Source organism: Protopterus annectens, chromosome 2.part0 (genome assembly GCF_019279795.1).
Source record: "Protopterus annectens isolate FY-2018-M chromosome 2.part0, PAN1.0, whole genome shotgun sequence".
Taxonomy (NCBI): Eukaryota; Metazoa; Chordata; order Ceratodontiformes; family Protopteridae; genus Protopterus; species Protopterus annectens.
In genome coordinates this window covers 1,631,108,856-1,631,127,269 of record NC_056728.1, presented here as the reverse complement: position 1 = coordinate 1,631,127,269, position 18,414 = coordinate 1,631,108,856, and the positions used below count along the sequence as shown (strand labels likewise).

The 18,414-nt window shown below is 38.2% G+C and overlaps 1 protein-coding gene across 1 annotated transcript in view; it reads right to left on the bottom strand.

Moving 5' to 3' along the window:
* LOC122792862 (peroxidasin homolog) overlaps window positions 1–18,414 on the bottom strand; it is a 1,098,019-nt gene that overhangs the window by 597,996 nt on the left and 481,609 nt on the right. Inside the window, exon 10 of the mRNA XM_044060421.1 lies at window positions 5,964–6,098. Coding sequence (XP_043916356.1) covers window positions 5,964–6,098 — 135 coding nt within the window. The remainder of the gene's footprint in view (window positions 1–5,963; window positions 6,099–18,414) is intronic.

Below are 18,414 nucleotides of genomic sequence, written 5' to 3'. Positions count from 1 at the left end.
TCACTGTGGGTTGTCTGGCACCATTTGCATTGTCACCACCCTCAGCAAGTCGCCTATGTCTCCTTATGACAGCTATGGCAGCCCCTAGCATTTCTGCTCTGAGTTCAGCTTTTTCATTTTTCACTTCTAATAGCTTACTCCTGTCTTGCAGTGTCTCTTGAGAGAAACATCCTGCACTGCTGTTTGCAGAGTTTTAAGTGCTTGGCTGGGCTACTATTTTGCCTGTGTAATTGCCTGCTTCTAATTGTTTTCACCTGCTAGCTCCAGCAGTATTCCCTGCTAGCTTCCTACTAATTCTGTTGCTTCCTGTTTCCTTTCTGTTTCCTCAGCGGGGAGCAACGCGCATACCAGCAGAAAAATGCTCACAGTGGCTTACACGCGCGCACACATGCTTACACGGTTTAGAATCTTATTATTCGGGTTAAAATGCGCGCACACCAGCGCAAACAGTCTTACAGGTCTGCCAACAGGCTCCCACATGCTCAGTCTGCCTTACACGTGCGCACATTGCCTTACTCGCGCCTCATGGCACGCACACATGCGCATGCACGCCCAGCAAGAAACTTTGGTGTAAGCAACAGTGTACACCTTCCATTTCTTGACTTTCCCATGCTTATCTTGTAGCACTCCTCTTTCCATGATATGTGTCTGACATCTGTCATGTAACACTGACCTCCAATGAACTGCATTTCTTTCTGCCATTCCCCCCTGTGATGTCACCTATCTCCTACTCTGTTCCTCCCCCTTATGTAACTCTTACACTACCCAGAATATGCTCATTTGCTATGTGACAGTGGGATTCAGTATCCTAACACTCATTTACATCAGATTGCCTACTAATGCTTAGTTACATGTCTTAGACTCAGCTTCCCCCCTTAGCAACCACTAAACAGTGGCGATGTTGTTTTTGGTCTGCTGGTCTCTGCATTGTAAATCCATGTATTGCATAAAACCCACATTTGTGGGTTTATAACCTTCATTTTTATGTTTTATATAGTGCAGCCCATTTGTGCGGGGCTGTGCTGCGTTTAAACATCGGCGATCGCCGAAAAAAAAATTATTTATTTCTCATATTTGCATCGGGGTACCTTGCCAATGGCCACATATTTGGCCATTGTCATGCTGCCTGACACATATGCACCCTTTATTTGGAGCTGACATGGCTCCATTGTGTTATTTGCAGAAACGTACTCAGTTGTCAACTGAGTACATTTCTGCAGCTAAAACGGCTCTTACACGGGCTGGTTTGGGCTTCGTGGATCGCTAATCTACCTCATTTGCATGCCTTTCGGCTGCAAGTGAGGTGATTAGCATATCCACACCCAGTCCATGTAAGAGACGTTTTAGCTGGTCTCTTACACGGAATTTCGGGCTGTTCCTGGATCGCGAGGGCTGCATGGAGTCTTACACTACTCTTAGACTCCGTGCAAGCCTTCGTGAATCCTGCCCAACATTGATGACATTGGTTATATTCTTGCAAGTGTGGATTGTGGCAGACATGTGCCATGCAAACCTCCCAACTAGCCGAGACTGCTCATAATTTAAACTACAGGTGCAATAGCGTCCCTCTTAACACCTGCTGAAAGTGGTCATTTTTGAGGAAGGTGTGCTTGATTCCCCTTACAGATTACTGACAAATCCTTACAGTTGTACAAGTGCGTCCATGCAGAACATGTGCAATAACTCACAATCACATATTTTATGTCACTGTCACAGATGGTGGCATTATTCTGATATTTTCCATGATTGTGTGTGCTTCTTTCTACTGTTGTGCATAATCCTGTTGATATGTGCCCAGACTGATTGATACCTATGCAGACATTACATTGATATTCAAAATAACTCATTTTGCACATCTTCACAATATTCACATACCCCCTGTTGTATATACTGCCCTTGCTAAATGTCCTGTCCAGTGATCATGTTAGAGTGTTTATATCACAACCAATTACCTCCATTGCTATGTGACCTTATGTGACAGTCCCATAATAAACAATAACTGTTTGATGATATGAATATACCCATATGGGGAGGTGTAAACATCAGTATGTTCTGTATTATGTACATATGTGATTACTGTTTATAACTGTCTTTTCTTTGGGGTGTACATACATTGACATGCCCTTATCTGGTGTACATTACCATGTTTCACTTTTTCTCTTCTCTTTTTTTCCTTCCTACTATTCACGTCTGTGGCCATTTTCAATACACACACACACACTTCACCAGATTAGTGTATTTATAATGCAATTTATGTACCCTTGATGATCACCACAAAACATTTATTTCATTATAACAAAAACATGTTGTAATATACATTGCACTGAGTACAATTTTCTATAATGAGTTAGTACTGCAGTCATTGTCTTAATTTTAGCCCTGGTGGTAATTGTAGCTGCCTGCGCAATCTCGCAGAACAAGTTTGCCTGCAGGTAAACTTGTCTGCATGTCTACATCTGCTCATGCTGGTTTACACGATTTCCATGAAACCTCACTTGTACCCATGAAAGCGTGATGCATAGCATGCATATGTAATTAACACTGCTGCTCTTCGTTCAAACATGTAAATTCCATGTACGCTTTGGGCTAAGCCTACGCAGAGTTTATTAAATCCTGGGGTATATCTAACTATGGGGACTGCCCAAAGTGTTTCATTGTCTTTGTGCTACTACATATTATTTTTTGTTTATATACTATGTACTTTGATACACTGGATACAAGATAGTTACCATGGGAGTAATGGGAATGATTAATATGCAAGGAGAGTTTTGCCCACAGGGGAGGATGGAAGTTTTATTGATCTCTAATAGTTTCTACAGCCACCAGGGATAATTTTCTTTCTTTCATTTACCTGGGTATAGATACCGAGGTGTATCCAAAGGGGATTTTTTTTTCCTTTTCTACCTTACCTTGTGGGTATCCTTGGAATACATGGGTGGGGTTAAAAAAGTAATTGGCAGTAGAGAGAATGAAAGTAATGGATGGTTACTCAGACAGGAGGGCTGCTAGATTCCTAAATTTATACTATGGACTGTTGATTGGCAGCACACAGCCTGTAAGAAGGGATGGAATTCAACAGAGGACTAAAAGAGAAGAGGCCCATATATTTGCAAGAATCTAAGCTCAGGATTAGGGTAGCACACAAATTCTGAACAAAAGCTTTCCCCCCATATTAATGCAGATTACAAACTGGGTGTGGGTGTTAAAAAAGGGGTATTACTCATGTCCCACAGAACATAGAGACAGTGTCACTCAAACTTGTGGGAATGGCAGACAATTGAAATAAAGGGGCTACTGGCTTACTGGCAATATATTTACAACAGATAGGGATAATAGGAAACTTTTCATATAATTTTAAATACATGGCAATCAGTAATCAGTAACAGAGCCAGATCAATTTATAATCTTTGTTGTGGACTTCAATTTAATGCTTCATGTTGTGAAAGATAGGTTGTACTGCAAGAAGGAGAGCCATAAGAATAGCCAATTAGTAGGGAAAGTGTGGATGGAATGTAATATAAAACCCAAGGACCGGACAGACACCAACAATACATAAAAGAAATATTTGTAAAAAACAAACATGTTTACAAATGGCAAAGAGCTTTAATAAAATAAATAAAGGTAAGTGCTTTTGTTGAGATAACTCCACTTCATCAGATCATGAATCAAATACATTGAACAGTCAATTTATATACAACAAAACCAATAGCAACAGGATTTAAAATCACAAGGAACATTAAGCAATTATATTCTTGATCTCTTACATTTCAATCTAGGTCTTAAAGAGACCTTAATATTTAAGTCTCCTTCTTTGTCAGCTTGTAGGCTTAGTATCCAAAACAATTCTTTTATCTTCTGTAACATTGTTGATATTACCCAAACAAAATGTTCGCTTCTATTAATTGCATAACTTTAACTCTTCTGCTGTCTCTATAATGTGCTTAGCTAAAGAGTTAGTAGGACTACTTTGTTTAATGTCTCTTGTATATTCCCTAATCCCCTCCATTAACATCTGATTAGTCTTACCTACATAAACATTTTTACACATTAAACATTGGGCCAAACACACTAAATTCTTAGATATACATGTGGATTCACATTAAACTTATAAGATTTCTTTGTAACGGGATGTATAAAAATATTGTTACTATTTATTAAATGGCAAAAGTTACAACTTCCACAGGGCATAGTACAAGCAACAGGCACTTCTTCTGTTCTCTGATCTTTCTTATTCTTATCATAACAGTCTCTTCAAGGATCATTTATAATTAAAACAAAGGGATGGTGTCACATCTATTATACTATTAACTTGTTCATCCGACTGTAAAATATACCAGATTTTCTTAATAATGTTACAAATTGCTCTAATATTGCTTGAATAAGTTAAACAAAATGTAGGTGCCTCTATACTAAAACCATCCTCATAATGTCATATATAATTATTGTTAAGTCCTGAAAAATATGGAGCAGCTCTACCTTCTCTTAATTCACTCATATTATTAAGATACTGTTCTGTCTCTTTCTTACTGTAGCCTCTGTCTATAAACTCTTTTTTCATGGTGTTAATATCTGTAGTAAAAGTTTGTTCATTTAAGGCATGAAAGCCTCATTGCTTGACCCTTAATAATGTTTTTATATATATGTGTTAGATGTAAACAATTACTGTGTAAGATATGGTTTCTATGACATTTCTTCCTAAATCTTGAAGTATTAACATTATTTAAGTTTACATCCATTATATATGACATAATGAGAATGGGATAAGGGGACAGGAATGCTTCACCTATATGCATTTGGGCAAAGTATGGAAGAAATGTATTAGCCAGATGGCAACTGGTCCCAGATCTTTTCCATGGGACAAGTAGAGGCACCTAATGAAAGGTAGAGTGAAACTATATATAGGGACACGTGGGAGCCATAAGTATATGCGAGGAAGAGAAGAATTATAGGAAGGTGGTGTTCCTTTTTCAGAAGAGGTGTGAAAACAGATCTGGTGCACTTCAGGCAGATTAGGGAGACTGTCAAAGTATAGAGACCAACAACTGAGGATGTTATTGAGATGGTACTTTACCCTGAAAAGACAACATGCCATGGGAGTGAGGGAAAACAGACAGTGTTCGAGGTATGGAGAAATTTGATGCAGACGATCTTCACATGTTTTGGGCATGTAAAAAATCAAAACAAAAGGTTTCACAAGCACAAATAAATTACATGATCAGAAAACATCTGGGATATATATATACTTTTAAGGGTCACAGGCAGCAAACTGTTATTCCAAATAAATGGAGAGTTAATTTTGATAATCCATGGCCACCGAACTATAACACATATAAATGGGGATCATATGAAGAGCTTGCTGATGTAAGTGTAAGATTCCAACTTTTAGTAGGGTGCCCTTCATAGTTTTGTATATAATTAGTGACTACTCTCTAACACGTTAGGTTACTTTTTCTTTTTTGTAGGAGTGAGCACATTAATGATGAACGTATTTGAGCAAACATAATATAGAGGTTTCCAAACAACTGTATTGAGAAATAACTCTAAATAGTTCTTTTTGCATCTTCTTATTGTTATTTACTGCTTACTGTTATTTTTTCATCAGTAAAAATGTTCAATAAAGTGCAGTTAAAAATGAACCTATTAGATGGACAGACAGACAGATAAAGTGGGGAGAGATTTCAATCATTGCAGTACTGTTGACAGTGTGGACAGTAGAAACATACAACTACAGAGAGCAAAGTCACGTCCATGGTCACTTTTGGTGGACTGTTCCTGCTACCATACATTAAATCGGTCACAGAAAAGTGCTAAAATAATTACTAAGGAAACACTGGGAAAATAATCTGTCTTGAAGGAAGTAAATACTGGGTTAAATTAGCAGGAATTAAATTCTGTAATGCATCAATAAAAGTCTATATAAAATATTGTATTATTCATAGTGAGACACTTCCAGAGTGACTTACCTGTCCCCATCCCTGAGACGCTGAAATTGGGTAACAAGGAGACACATGAGAGTGGGCCCTACTCTTGTTCCAGGAATCAGATCCTCTACCATCAGTGCAGGCCACAGGTCAATATTCAGTGGTGTACCATATAACCTGAGGAAAAGAACACAGAATCCTTTACTTATTAGTAGAACAATCAAAGGAATACAACTTGTGGCTTTGTATATGTGAAGATTATGTCTGACTGGATTACACAGCTAAAGGACCCACTCACTGTTGCAGCTCAAGGAGATAACCGAAATGAAGATGTATTTGACACAACGCTTGAAACAGCTACTTACTGCCTAGCCATTTGTTATACACACTGAAGGAGTGAACCTTTACTTCATTAACTACAAGTCATTATTACTGCTGTTATAATAGATCTATATCACATGTTCACATTAAAATAACTTAAAATATTACCTGCTCAGCCTCAAAATGAACTGTTTTTGTGGTCACCATACCATGCCTCCCTCCCCACAAATGCAACTTTTTAACTACTGCATGCAGTAATCCATGACTCTTCTACAGATAGTTACAATATTTATTCAGAATGACAGCAAACTGCAGTTACAGGCATCATGTTGCAGGTAAGAGTCAAATTCTCAGTTTAAATAGCTGCTGCTTAAGGCCATTATTAAAAACCACAGCTGCTGAAGGAAATAAGAGCAAACAGAACTGTACAGAAACCGCACAGAAAATTAATTTTATGTTTTAGGGCCGTATTTATAGTCACTGATGTGTAGTGTGCAGGGATGGTACATAGGAGCATGAAGTGATTTACAAAGAATTGAACACAATGGAGCCATTCATGCAGTTTGCCCCATGATTTATACATTTACTATATGCATGAATCATGTATGCAAACAACTTTTCCTGGGCTGTATGAAGTTTAGGAATCCAGCACCACTGGAGTGCAGGCTGTTTCAAAGGGGATAATTTACGGGACATTAGCCACATACAGTGCAATGATGTTGATCTTTAAATGTCCAGACTCCCTGCTACTACTGGTATCTTGCTTATCAGACAGTGTTGTCACAAAAATTATAACACTCAATGCCCCCACTGTATGGTAGTACAACAGATACTGGCAACAGAGTCCCATACGGTACAGGAAAACCTGCTACCTTTGATGTCCTTCTGCACAATGCACAATAACACTGGTGAGCAACAGCCAATGGGAGTGAACACAACATTGGTCAATAATGAGCTTTGATGAATATGAAAGAATATCAGTGTCACAGCTCACTAAAGAAAATGAACTGAAATGAATGCAACCTGCTGGTATGACCAAGGATGAAATAATAATCACTTTGGGTGAAGTTAAAATTCAGTCTACAGAATCTGGGGAGTGAACACAGGAACACACATGACACCATGCATTAAATGTTCATGGGCATGAATGGGACCCCATAATGTAGTTAAAAGGAATACATACTATACTTAGCAGCCCAAATTGATTAAACCATAATTAGATAAATGAGCCACTGTGGCAAACAACTATTTTTCACCAATCAACAGTGAATATTTGCTAAGTTAACCAATTCCCATATGAATGTCCTAACTTCTTGTGGGGAGGAATACAAGAATACAATGTCACATTCAGATGGAAAAAGCTGAAATGGAGGATTTACATGCAGCAATACCCTCTCTGGCAACTCTGCTGAAAGAGCTGCAGCATGACACAGCTGATATTAAAACAGCCAATGCAACTAAGAAGGCACAACTAAAAACCATTACTGAGACACTGAGTTATTACCATAAAGTGCTGGAAGAGGGGAAGGAGGCCCAACAACTACATGCACAATGGATTACCAAGTTACAGACTCAGGTTTGTAAGATGGAGAACAAGATAGACAACCCTATGAATCATAGTAGGAAGATCAACTTTAGAATAATTGGTCTGCCAGAAGTTAAAAAGGGAGGTAGCCCAGTGAATTTTATCAAGAGCGACCTTGTAGCAACTTTAAAGCCTGCCATCACTCTGATTATTGAAAGAGCTCACAAGGTGACTCTAAGAAACAAGTACAACAATTTACCAAGGCATGGATAGATTAATGCTAGGCTAACTGCTCTAAAGGGCCATTTTAAGCCTAGTCAATAAACCAAGGTTAGAATCAAACCCTGCATTTTGTGTCTATAAGGTGAAGACATTAACCATTATGCCAAACCCACCCTCCAAAATAGATTTATTTTCTAGATTATGATGATGACAGGGAATGGATTTTAAGGACCAGTAGAGAAAATTAGGGCAACTTTAAAATTCTGTGACTCACTGTAAGGGTCTCATCAGATCATAGCAGCTCCCTGTGTTACCATACATAAAGATGTTACATGATAAGACAGTACCATGCCAACTCATATTTACAGCTGTCCCTTCACTTGCTTACAAGCATCAATCATTCTAATATGAAAGCTGATGAGGTAGAATTGTACAGAAATAACATGTGCCAAAGGTGTGGGTGTTATAGAGACAGACATGGAACAGGGGTCAAAGAGGCAAAAACAGCTAAGAGACCGGGCTCAGCATCACCATCCAAATTACCTCTGGGGAAAAAATTGGCCAGTTACCCTTTCTTCTACCAAACATGATGTGATGATATGAGGTAGTGCCATCTGTGCCAGGGAGAGTAGGGCAGTACATGTGTAACATATGCCAGCATAGCTAGCTGAGGTTTTGTAAAGAATTTTATGTCATTTGACTATCACACTGATTTGTACAGATGTTTGTGTTAAAAATGTATTTGTAAAGGTGCTTGTGTTAAAATGTATCAGCAGTGGGTCCTGGTGGACAGAAAAGTAATATACATGGATGTTAGTCAATATTATTATAACTGTTAAATATATATGTTTTAACAGAGAATTTTCAAAGGCAAGAGGTCAATCTCAGTCAAGCTAATTTTGAAAAATAGATTGAAAATTAAATGGGTTGGTTTAGGCCATAAAGATTTTTTCTTACAGGTCTGATTGCAGCCAGAGACAAAAATGTCTGGGAAAACCAGGACCAGGAATTGTACTGTATTGTCCTTAGTGATTAATTAGTTGCTACACTGGAAGGGTGGACATTTTTGAAATTGTTTTATAGACTTCTGATGTTGCAACAGATCTTGGCAAAGCTCTGGGCATGTATTCTACCAGAGTCAGGTGACCAGATGTGATGTCATTCTATAACCAGCACTGAAATTATTCTCTAGATATTAATGAGAGCTAGGATGGGACTCTCACAGCAGCACTTTGTTCTTCACAACCTGACAGGAAAGATCTCTCACAGATATCTCACACAACCATACAACTCATTTTGCCTTGTTGTAGTAAGCAACTCAACACTTACCATCTCACCTTGCTGTAGTAAGTAATTTAACTAGGGAACAGTAAAGTCAGTAAGGGAAATATAGTGAGATTAGTTAAGTTTGTTTTTCTGCATCTGTGTGAATCTATCCAACTGTGTTACTTCTTATATCTCCTGTGAGTGAAACTCTGATGTCTACTGTAACTAGATATTCAGTACTCTCATGTTTTCTATTTTATTATTCATTATTAAATATTGATATACACTTCATTATGGCTAGTCTTTTAGAGAATACTTTTAACATCTTAACAGTACTTATGCTTATTTTAGTGACATTGTGGCCACTCCTGAAAGCTTTTCTGCTTTGGTCAAACTCTACCATTTGTATTAGTATTCATTTTACTCAGTATAATTGGGAGCCCTTGTAACAGCTTTACAGTATCTGACTGGTGGCAGTGCGTGTGAAAATCAAATATCCAAGTGTGTGTCAGCTGCTTGGAACTGGGACACAAAGCTTCAATGTGGTCATTGTGGAGTCTTGTTTGGGGCCTGGAGAGAGACAGAGAGTCCAGCTACAGGTCAGGAGGGTGCTCCCTGTGTGCTCTTAAGGGAAATTGTGCTTGGTGCAGAGAGCTGCATCTGAAAATACTGTGTGCATCCATTTTTGTTCCTAGAAGCTCTCCCTTATTGGTGTCTATGGTGTGTATTGAGGCTACCTGATTACTGGCCTGGAGTAGGGACTGTCACACAGGGCATGATTAAGACTTCCTTAATTCAAAGATTCTTATATTCAACAGGTTTAAATCCTTTAGAAGTTGAGGAAATGGAGGACAATGAAGACTTCTCCATGCCTGACCCTCTAGTAAGTTAACTGGTGCAGCTGTAAAAACTTTATGATAAGACTGTACTGTTGCAAATGGTGGCCTTAGTGATGAATGACATGCAGCTGACATGAGACAATAATTTCATGAAATTCATAACCCTTTGTTTTGCCTGTTACTGAATGGCTCCTTCTTGCTTCTACCTTTTACAATACCACTCTGTGTGTTATGCTGCACCATGGGATAGATCCACATAGGAAGTCAACAGCTGTGATTTTTCTGCTAGAAGGGGTAAGTGTGGTGGAAATGGGACATACACGTAAAGGGCATTGACAATACTAGCACTGGTCATACTTCTTTCTCTTCCTTTTTTGTTGATGTGATGGGCTTATTCAACAAAGTTACATTGTACATAGCCTTTGTGTGATGGTACTTCTTGTAAGATATGTCTGGGGCACCATCCTGAACCCGATATTTCAAATGTGCTGTGCTATAACTTAGCCTAAGGATACTATTCTGTCTCAATACTTATTTTTTTCTTCTCTTTGAACTTAAGTTTATGAATGTTTCTTGTTTTACTTGCAGAAATTTATAAGATATATACTTATGTTGAAGCAAGGATGGGGGTCAAGCCAAGGCATAGGGAAAAGCCAAAACACTTAGCTGCAAGTAGAGGAATCAAGGCTTTGTCATGGAATGTTAGGAGTTTATCCACTCAAATTCAGCAAAACAAATGTATAGAGACTTGCATACAACTTACAGCTCACATTATTATGCTGCAGGAGACTAAATTTACTTTAAAAATATAGAATTTTTTTCATAAAAAATGAAAGAACCATGTATTCTCTAGCTGCTCTTCATCTGTCATGGGGTTATTATTTTGCTACGCAGCCTTTTAAAATAAAAGGTAATTGTACATGTTGAAGACAAGATGGGTATGTGGATTGTAATGAAAGCACAGACTGGTATTGGTTTATTTATGACAGCCTGTTTTTTACAGCCCCAGTGTAAATGACATAAGTCATTTATGAGCATTTACACATGCGATAGAAGAAATACATATCTTCATTTACTTTTAATAGTGAGAGGAAACATTAACACTGTGTTGGATTAGAACATAGACAGAACATCTAAAACAACATTTAACATGCCCAAATCACCCTCTCATACCATAACATGGTGATACTTGAATTAGCTAGGGTAGATAAAATGGGAGTAAGACACGCCTGGAGATTAGACCCAGGGATATAGCACAGTATACAGTTTTTGACAGATGGAAGAACTTTAAGATTTTTATAGGTAATTTTCTAGTCATATGGGGAGATGAAAGAGGGAGGCACAGAAAATACAAATATCACAAAGAGAAGAGAAAATAAAAGATATGAAATCTGTGTTTATTAGGAAACAGGAGAATAAAAATGCCATCCATTTAGAGAATAAACATTTAAAACAAGAATGTAAAACTGAGAATGGAAATGCTAGGAGTTATTTCACTGGGCAAAATGACTTACAAACCCCAAACTGCTAGTGTATAAATTAAAAGAGAAGAAAATGCAAACTTTAATTTACTCTTTGAAGGATGAAGGAGAAGGTATGCAAACTGACCAAAAATGAACTGATGATATTATGTAGAGATACTTTAAGATCTAACACAGTAATAGGGTGAAGCTAGATGAAAATAAGAGACATCATTTTTTTTCTCCAGATTTGCCTACTGCTGGTAAGTGAGGATCAATGTTGACAGTTAAATAGACCCTTTATAATGGAAGATACAAGCAAAATAATTGACAGTCTAGCATTGGGGAAGGCCCTGGGGACAGATGGTCTGCCCATGTACTTTTATAAAATTTCCACACACTGGCAAATTATACCACAGCCAAACTTTCTTCAGGTGTTGGAAAATCAGGGATATCTTCCAACATCATCTCTTTTGGCAGCAGTACTATTACTACCTAAAAGACAAGACAGACAGAGTATGGAACTGAAGGAATTTTGGCCAATTTCCCCTGCTGCAATATGACACAAAAATATATGCAAAACTTCTAATGGCCAAATTAGAGAAGGTTTTAACAAGTCCAGTAAATGAGGCACAGCAAGGATCTGCATAAGGAAATCATGCAGGTCTAGACTTACTGTGGCTATGGTTTAATTTGAAGCAACTGAGCTAAGCTGTTGAGGGAACCACGTGCACTACTTTTTGTTGATCTAAGAAAGTCATTATCATGGGATTTCCTATTGGAAGCCATGGCAGCTTATGATTTTAAGGGTCCATTTTTGTAGAGATATAAAATATTGTATAAAGAACCTCTAGCCCAAATTTTGACCAATGGGACCAAGTCAAAGCCCTACAATATTAATAAAGGGAGCTTATAAGAGTGCCCACTGTCTCTGATGCTTTTTATTTTCATCGAGGCATAGGCAGCATACCTAAGGCAGTGTTATACAGGTTGGGGGCATAAGGGTATCATCAATGTCGATTTATACTTTGTCCTGGTGCTTGAATGATGGAGTAATATTGATATCAATTCCCCAAGAGAACATCAAAGAAGTATTGGGTGTTTTAGAATGGCATAATCAGTTACTGGAATTTAGGCTGAACACAGATAAATCCATAATTGTTCAACTTAATAAAGCTGTAGACTGCCTCTTAATTGAGAGGGGCTCTTATAGACAGCCATTGAGGGACCAGCTATGCTAAATAGGTCTCTATCTTCATTGTAATATGCAAACAATAGTGAAACTAAATGTAAAACTAGTCATCAAAGAAATATAGGCTTTGATAAAGGGAGGGAAAGTATATTATCTTCCTATATTAGTCAAGACATCAACAATTAAAATGTTTTGTCTGCCTAAATTTATTTTCCTGATAGGACCCATTCCTATGATACACTTCTACTTCCCCCTAACAAGTTACAAACGCTAATATTTTCCTTTATATGGGAGGATAAAGGACAATAATTGCTAGGAAAAATCGGTACACCCCTATATGTAAAGGATGGCTTGGTTTACCTGACCTTACTACCTGTTCCAAGGCATTGATATTGACATAGATAATTTAAGCCAATACCAAGCCGCAGCCTACATGGCTAGCTACTGAGCTAGAGGTTAGGTATGTAATAAAATACATTGCAGGCTTATTCATGCAAAACAAGGGTTGGGATCCTGGTGGAACAGAAAGTTTAGGAGGGAACTAGTGGCCAAGCAAATTCTGAGAGCTGACATGGGGTTGTGGGTATGCATCTGGGATTCGGACCTATTCATGATAAATAATAAAGCTATACATTGGAAAAGCTGGATAGGCAAAGAGATTGTATATTATTAAAATCAAGCATAGTGCATGGGCATTTCCCATCCTATCAACAATGAGTAAATAACCAGGCTAATATTTAAATACCTTACTGGCAGAATCTACAATTGAGGTTCCATATACCAGAAATGTAAGTGGGATAATTTCATGGGGACTTCACTATTTAGAGGCTATAGTGGAATATATAAGTTTATCATAAATAAACTGATGCACAGTGGTGCAGCAGTTAACATTGTCGCCTTCCAGCAAGAGGTTCTCTGGCTTGATTCTCGGCTGGGGTGCCTTGTGTGCAGAGTTTGCATGTTCTCCCTGTGTTTGTGTGCATTTTCTCTGGGTAATCTGGTTTCCTCCCACAATCCAAAGACATGCGTCTGGAGTGTTTCTCCCTGGGCCTCGGTTGAAAATAGGCTCTGACCTAGTCAGACTTTCCTAGTCAACAAAATGATAAATAAATAAAAAAAACCTCAGAAGAGGCTTCTAGCAGCAAATTATAAAGCTCTCCTAAATGTGTTGGAGACTTTGCAATTACATTAAAAGAAAAATGGGTTGCTCTGTTCACATGCAGATATCACACATGCAACAGCAGCAGGTAATACTATTAATGTGTCAGTTTAGTAAAATTCCTACGCTCTTATTTACAGACTTCAAACTATTCCACCTGTGGAATACCAAACTGAGAGAACTTTATAAGTTGCGGCTAAGAGAAGGTACATCTTGTTGAAGGTGTTTGGACAGGGAGGCAAACCATGTACACGTGCATTTGACCTGTGGTGGTTGCATGACCACTACAAGCTGCAGTTGTGGAAAGAACTTAAATGTCCTCCGATGTAACCTTCCATTTATAGATGCTCATTTATGCTAGGTATTCGGAAGTCCTTCATGTATTTGGACCCAGCAGGTTTGAATTCATACCTCTCAACTGCTAAGCATAAGAAATCTGGACAAAGCCAAAAAGAATGGTGGGACAAAGGTCCAAAAAACAGGGACACATTTTAAATATTGCTGTTATAAACTTAAAAAGTTGCTAGAATAAACATTGTTCTTATGTTAGCATGTATTTTCGGAAGAATACGATTCTGAAACTCAAATGTATACCATTATTTAGTGACTTAATTCCTTAGTGATCTTCCAGAGCACCACAAATTTTATGAGGAACAGACCAAAAATATGAGGCAAAAATCTGAACATTCTGGGAAAATCTGGACAGTTGAGAGGTATGGGCATGATATGGCTCCAGACAGTCATTTTAAGTTTTATGGCAAATATTTTTTGATTCTGGAAGGTAGAAGCTAAGGATCTTATAAAACCTTTAAATGTATATGAACATAACATTTGTACTGTTACAAATGTACTGTTTATAAAAACAAATGTAGAGATTTATGGAATATTTTTTCTATTGGTTTTAGTAATTGAATTATGTTTAGAATGCTGTGTTAATTCCCAGTACTACATAGTCCACTGCAAATCATTAGACTACAATATCTGTGGAAATTCTGTTGAATGAACGTAATTTGTTAAAAAAAAAAGAATTCAATTCACCTCCTTTAAAAACAGATAGCCAGAGGCTGTGAGTGCAGAGCATGCAACAGTGCAAGTTAGTGCATCTCCAGATGATGTTTGAATGCAGCTTAAAATGGAAGAGTAGAGCTAGAGCTAGAAACAAGAGGCTTCCAAACAGTCGAAACAACAAAAGCAGCAAAGGAGGGAACAAAGCATCCTCATGATGTACAGGAAAAGTAAAATCAGCTTCAGCACAAAATACAATGAACCTAGGGTACAAGAGTAAAAAACATGAAAAATGAACCCTGAATGCCAAGGTTAGTTGAATATAAAGATGGCGTTTGGCTTTGACAGTTTTATATAGATGTTTGAATGTGTGTGCGCCTGTGTGTGTGTGTGTGTGCGTGCGTGCATGTGTGCGTGCGTGTGTGTGTGTGTCTGCATGGGTGTGTGTGCGTCTGTGTGTGTGTGCGTGTGTGTGTGTGTGTGTGTGTGTGTGTGTGTGTGTGTGTGTGTGTGCGCGCGCGCGTGCGCCCGCACGTGTATATACAGAATATGAGGTTTATAATTCTTCTAATCACAAGAAAGGGAATACATGCATTAAGATAAATTATTCAAATTCATGTGATAAGGTAAAGTAAAAAAAAATGTTTTCATTTAAGTGTTTTAAACTTAATCCTGAACTGTAGAGGAAAATGTTCACAGAGAAGATAGTAGAAAACAAGAATACTGTATCACTGACTTCATAGCAAAAATAAGTACTTGTGCACAAGTTGAAGTCAAGTTAGCACTTTTGAAATGTTGTGAGACAGTAAGCACTTACTAATTTTCTGAAGGAGATGGTAATATGTTTAACAGATTAGGAGTGCAAAATTTCTAATAAAATGGGCAAAAAGGATGATCACTAGCTAGCGAAAAGGACCAAATTGCAGATGTACAGGATATAAAATATTATTCATAGGTAAAAGGAAATCCATAGTGGGTAGTCTAAGCCTTCACAGCAGGTTCCACAAGGAAAGGATGTGACACTTGTTCTATTCAACACCAACATTATGAGGTAAGGTGTTTCCAGTACAACCAGGTAGACTATATGCTGGTCAACTGTCCACATCAGCTGTGTGAGAAGAAAAGCTACACAAGGAAGAGAGGTGGCACCATGGTAGTGGTGGGTGTCTGGAAACTGCATCTGCTCCAGATTATTGTAAGTGCCTGTATTCATACTTTGTCAGGGCTAAGGAAGACATTGTTAAGAAGGATACCACATCAGACATAACTACTGTTAAGTCTGCACTTGTTAAAGAGAGGCATCACTTGCCTGACCAACCCACATCAGTTAGCACAAAGGGGAAAACACATCTTCATTTGCTATTGGTCAGTGTTCACCTGGGGAAAGTAGCAAGGAAACACCCCAATAAGTGTTCTAGAAGGTAATGAATTTGAGGAAAGTATATTTCATAAATGCAGCTGTATATAGCTAGTATGTGTAGAGGCAATTATGGAACAAAGCCTGGTAATATGACCACTTCAGGGCGAAAAGGTTATGTAGTAAGATTTATTTATTTATTTATTTTTATTTTACATTTCTTAACTGTGAAAGTCCGACTGGATACAGATCCATTTTCAGCATAGGCCCAGGGAGAAAAATTCCACATGTACATAGATACAGAAGACTTACAGTTGTAAGTTATTTACACAGTTACATATCAATACATGTTCCAGATTTGTTGGAATACATACATAAAAACTTTACAATTATTAATTTTCATATTAGAACATAAACATTTTAGTAGATTTAGTGCATATTACATTTTTTCCAAAAGGCACTGAAATTATTCTGGAAGGATACTTCAAGAAAAGAGCGAAGTAATAAAATGAAATCTGACATTGCACTTGTCAAAAAGTACTGGACTTTCTCTAGAGGGACTAGCTCAAGGGTAGCAGTAAGACTACACCTGAGCCATAGTTGTCAAAAGTACTTTTTTCATTGAAATGGGAAATGAGAAGGATCGCAAAACGACACTTGGGACAGACAAAATTCTCAGATTCCATTTCACAGAACTAGATGGAAGAAATCAAGGGTCTCCTAATCTTCGAGGGGAAGTGGTGCCTGTTTACTGAAATAAGGATTTATTGTACAGAAAAGGACCCCCTGAAGGGAAGTGAGGCTCCAGGGAAAGTGTTTCACCAGTTGTTAGTCCCAGAGACCTAATCACAGCACTTCTTGCCTTAGCTCATAATATTCATTTTTCTTTCTGGCCATATGGGCATAACACAGAACACACACAAAGAAGACTTGCACAAAAGTTTTATTGGACAGACATTGAAAAAAAGATGTGAAACTGTACTGCTAAACATGTGAACAGTCTCAAGAGGATGGTAAGGTTTAAAGCAAGCCAGAGTGTATCCAGGAGGCACAAGAACATGTGTAAACAGGGTTGCCCGGAACAAGCCAAAGGGCAGGATTATCCATCAAGACAAAGAGATGCCAAAAGGAAAAGTGTTCTACACTGTTAGCAAAAATGATAAAAGGGATTGGATAAATGTAACTTCAGATACACCTCTTTACCAAACTTTGTTTCTTGATGGTCTCTTCAAAATGCTCACTTGAAGTATAAGAAGAAGGGTTCCTATCAGTTCGTCAAAACTTCAGCAGTTCGAACACCATATGTTCGAACTGTGAAGTTTGAAAACTGATTATCACAAAGCCGTGGAACACCAGATTATTTCCCAGGGAAAGAAGTTGGTGGGAAATTTCTGTGGCTTCGCAATTTTCAGCACTGTGGTGGAAAGTTACGGGTCGGGTTCAGGTAAGTGTGCGATTGTGCAGACATTAGGGTTAGGGCATGGGTTAGGTGAGTTAGGGTTAGGGCACGGGTGAGGTGGGTGTGCAATAGTGACAGACTTTAGGGTTAGGGTGGGATAATTGAGTTAGGTTTAGGGCACGGGTGAGGTGGGTGTGCGATAGTGACAGACTTTAGGGTTAGGGCGGGATAGGTGAGTTAGGGTTAGGGTGCAGGTCAGGTGAGTGTGCAATAGTGACGGACCTTAGGGTTAGGGTTTGGGTTATGGTAAGTAGATAGATAGTAGTGTATGTACAGTTTAGTGTAGGGTTAGATGTGGATTGCTGTTTTTTTGGTGTGCTTGTGTTGTGTGTGTGTTTCTTGGAACAACAATTTCTTCCCCTGGAAAAAAAAATCGCTGTTCTAAGCCTTCGATGGTTTTGCACTTCGAGGTTAGAAGTTCGAACATATGGTGTTCGAACTTCTGCTGTTTCGTCGAAGTGATATAAACCCTAAGAAGAAGAGGGAAATGTGAATTATTGTAAGTCTTGCAGCGTGTAAAATGCAATAATATGCAGAACATCAAAAAAGGAAATTGCACAGAGCATAAGCAGTAGAATTATTAGAAAATGAATCTAAATTTGTTCCTTAAATGTGCACAAATCTTGCTGTAGCTTCAGTCTTCAAAAATCTATTACCTTAGCTGAATTCTAGATTGTGTGACTTAGTT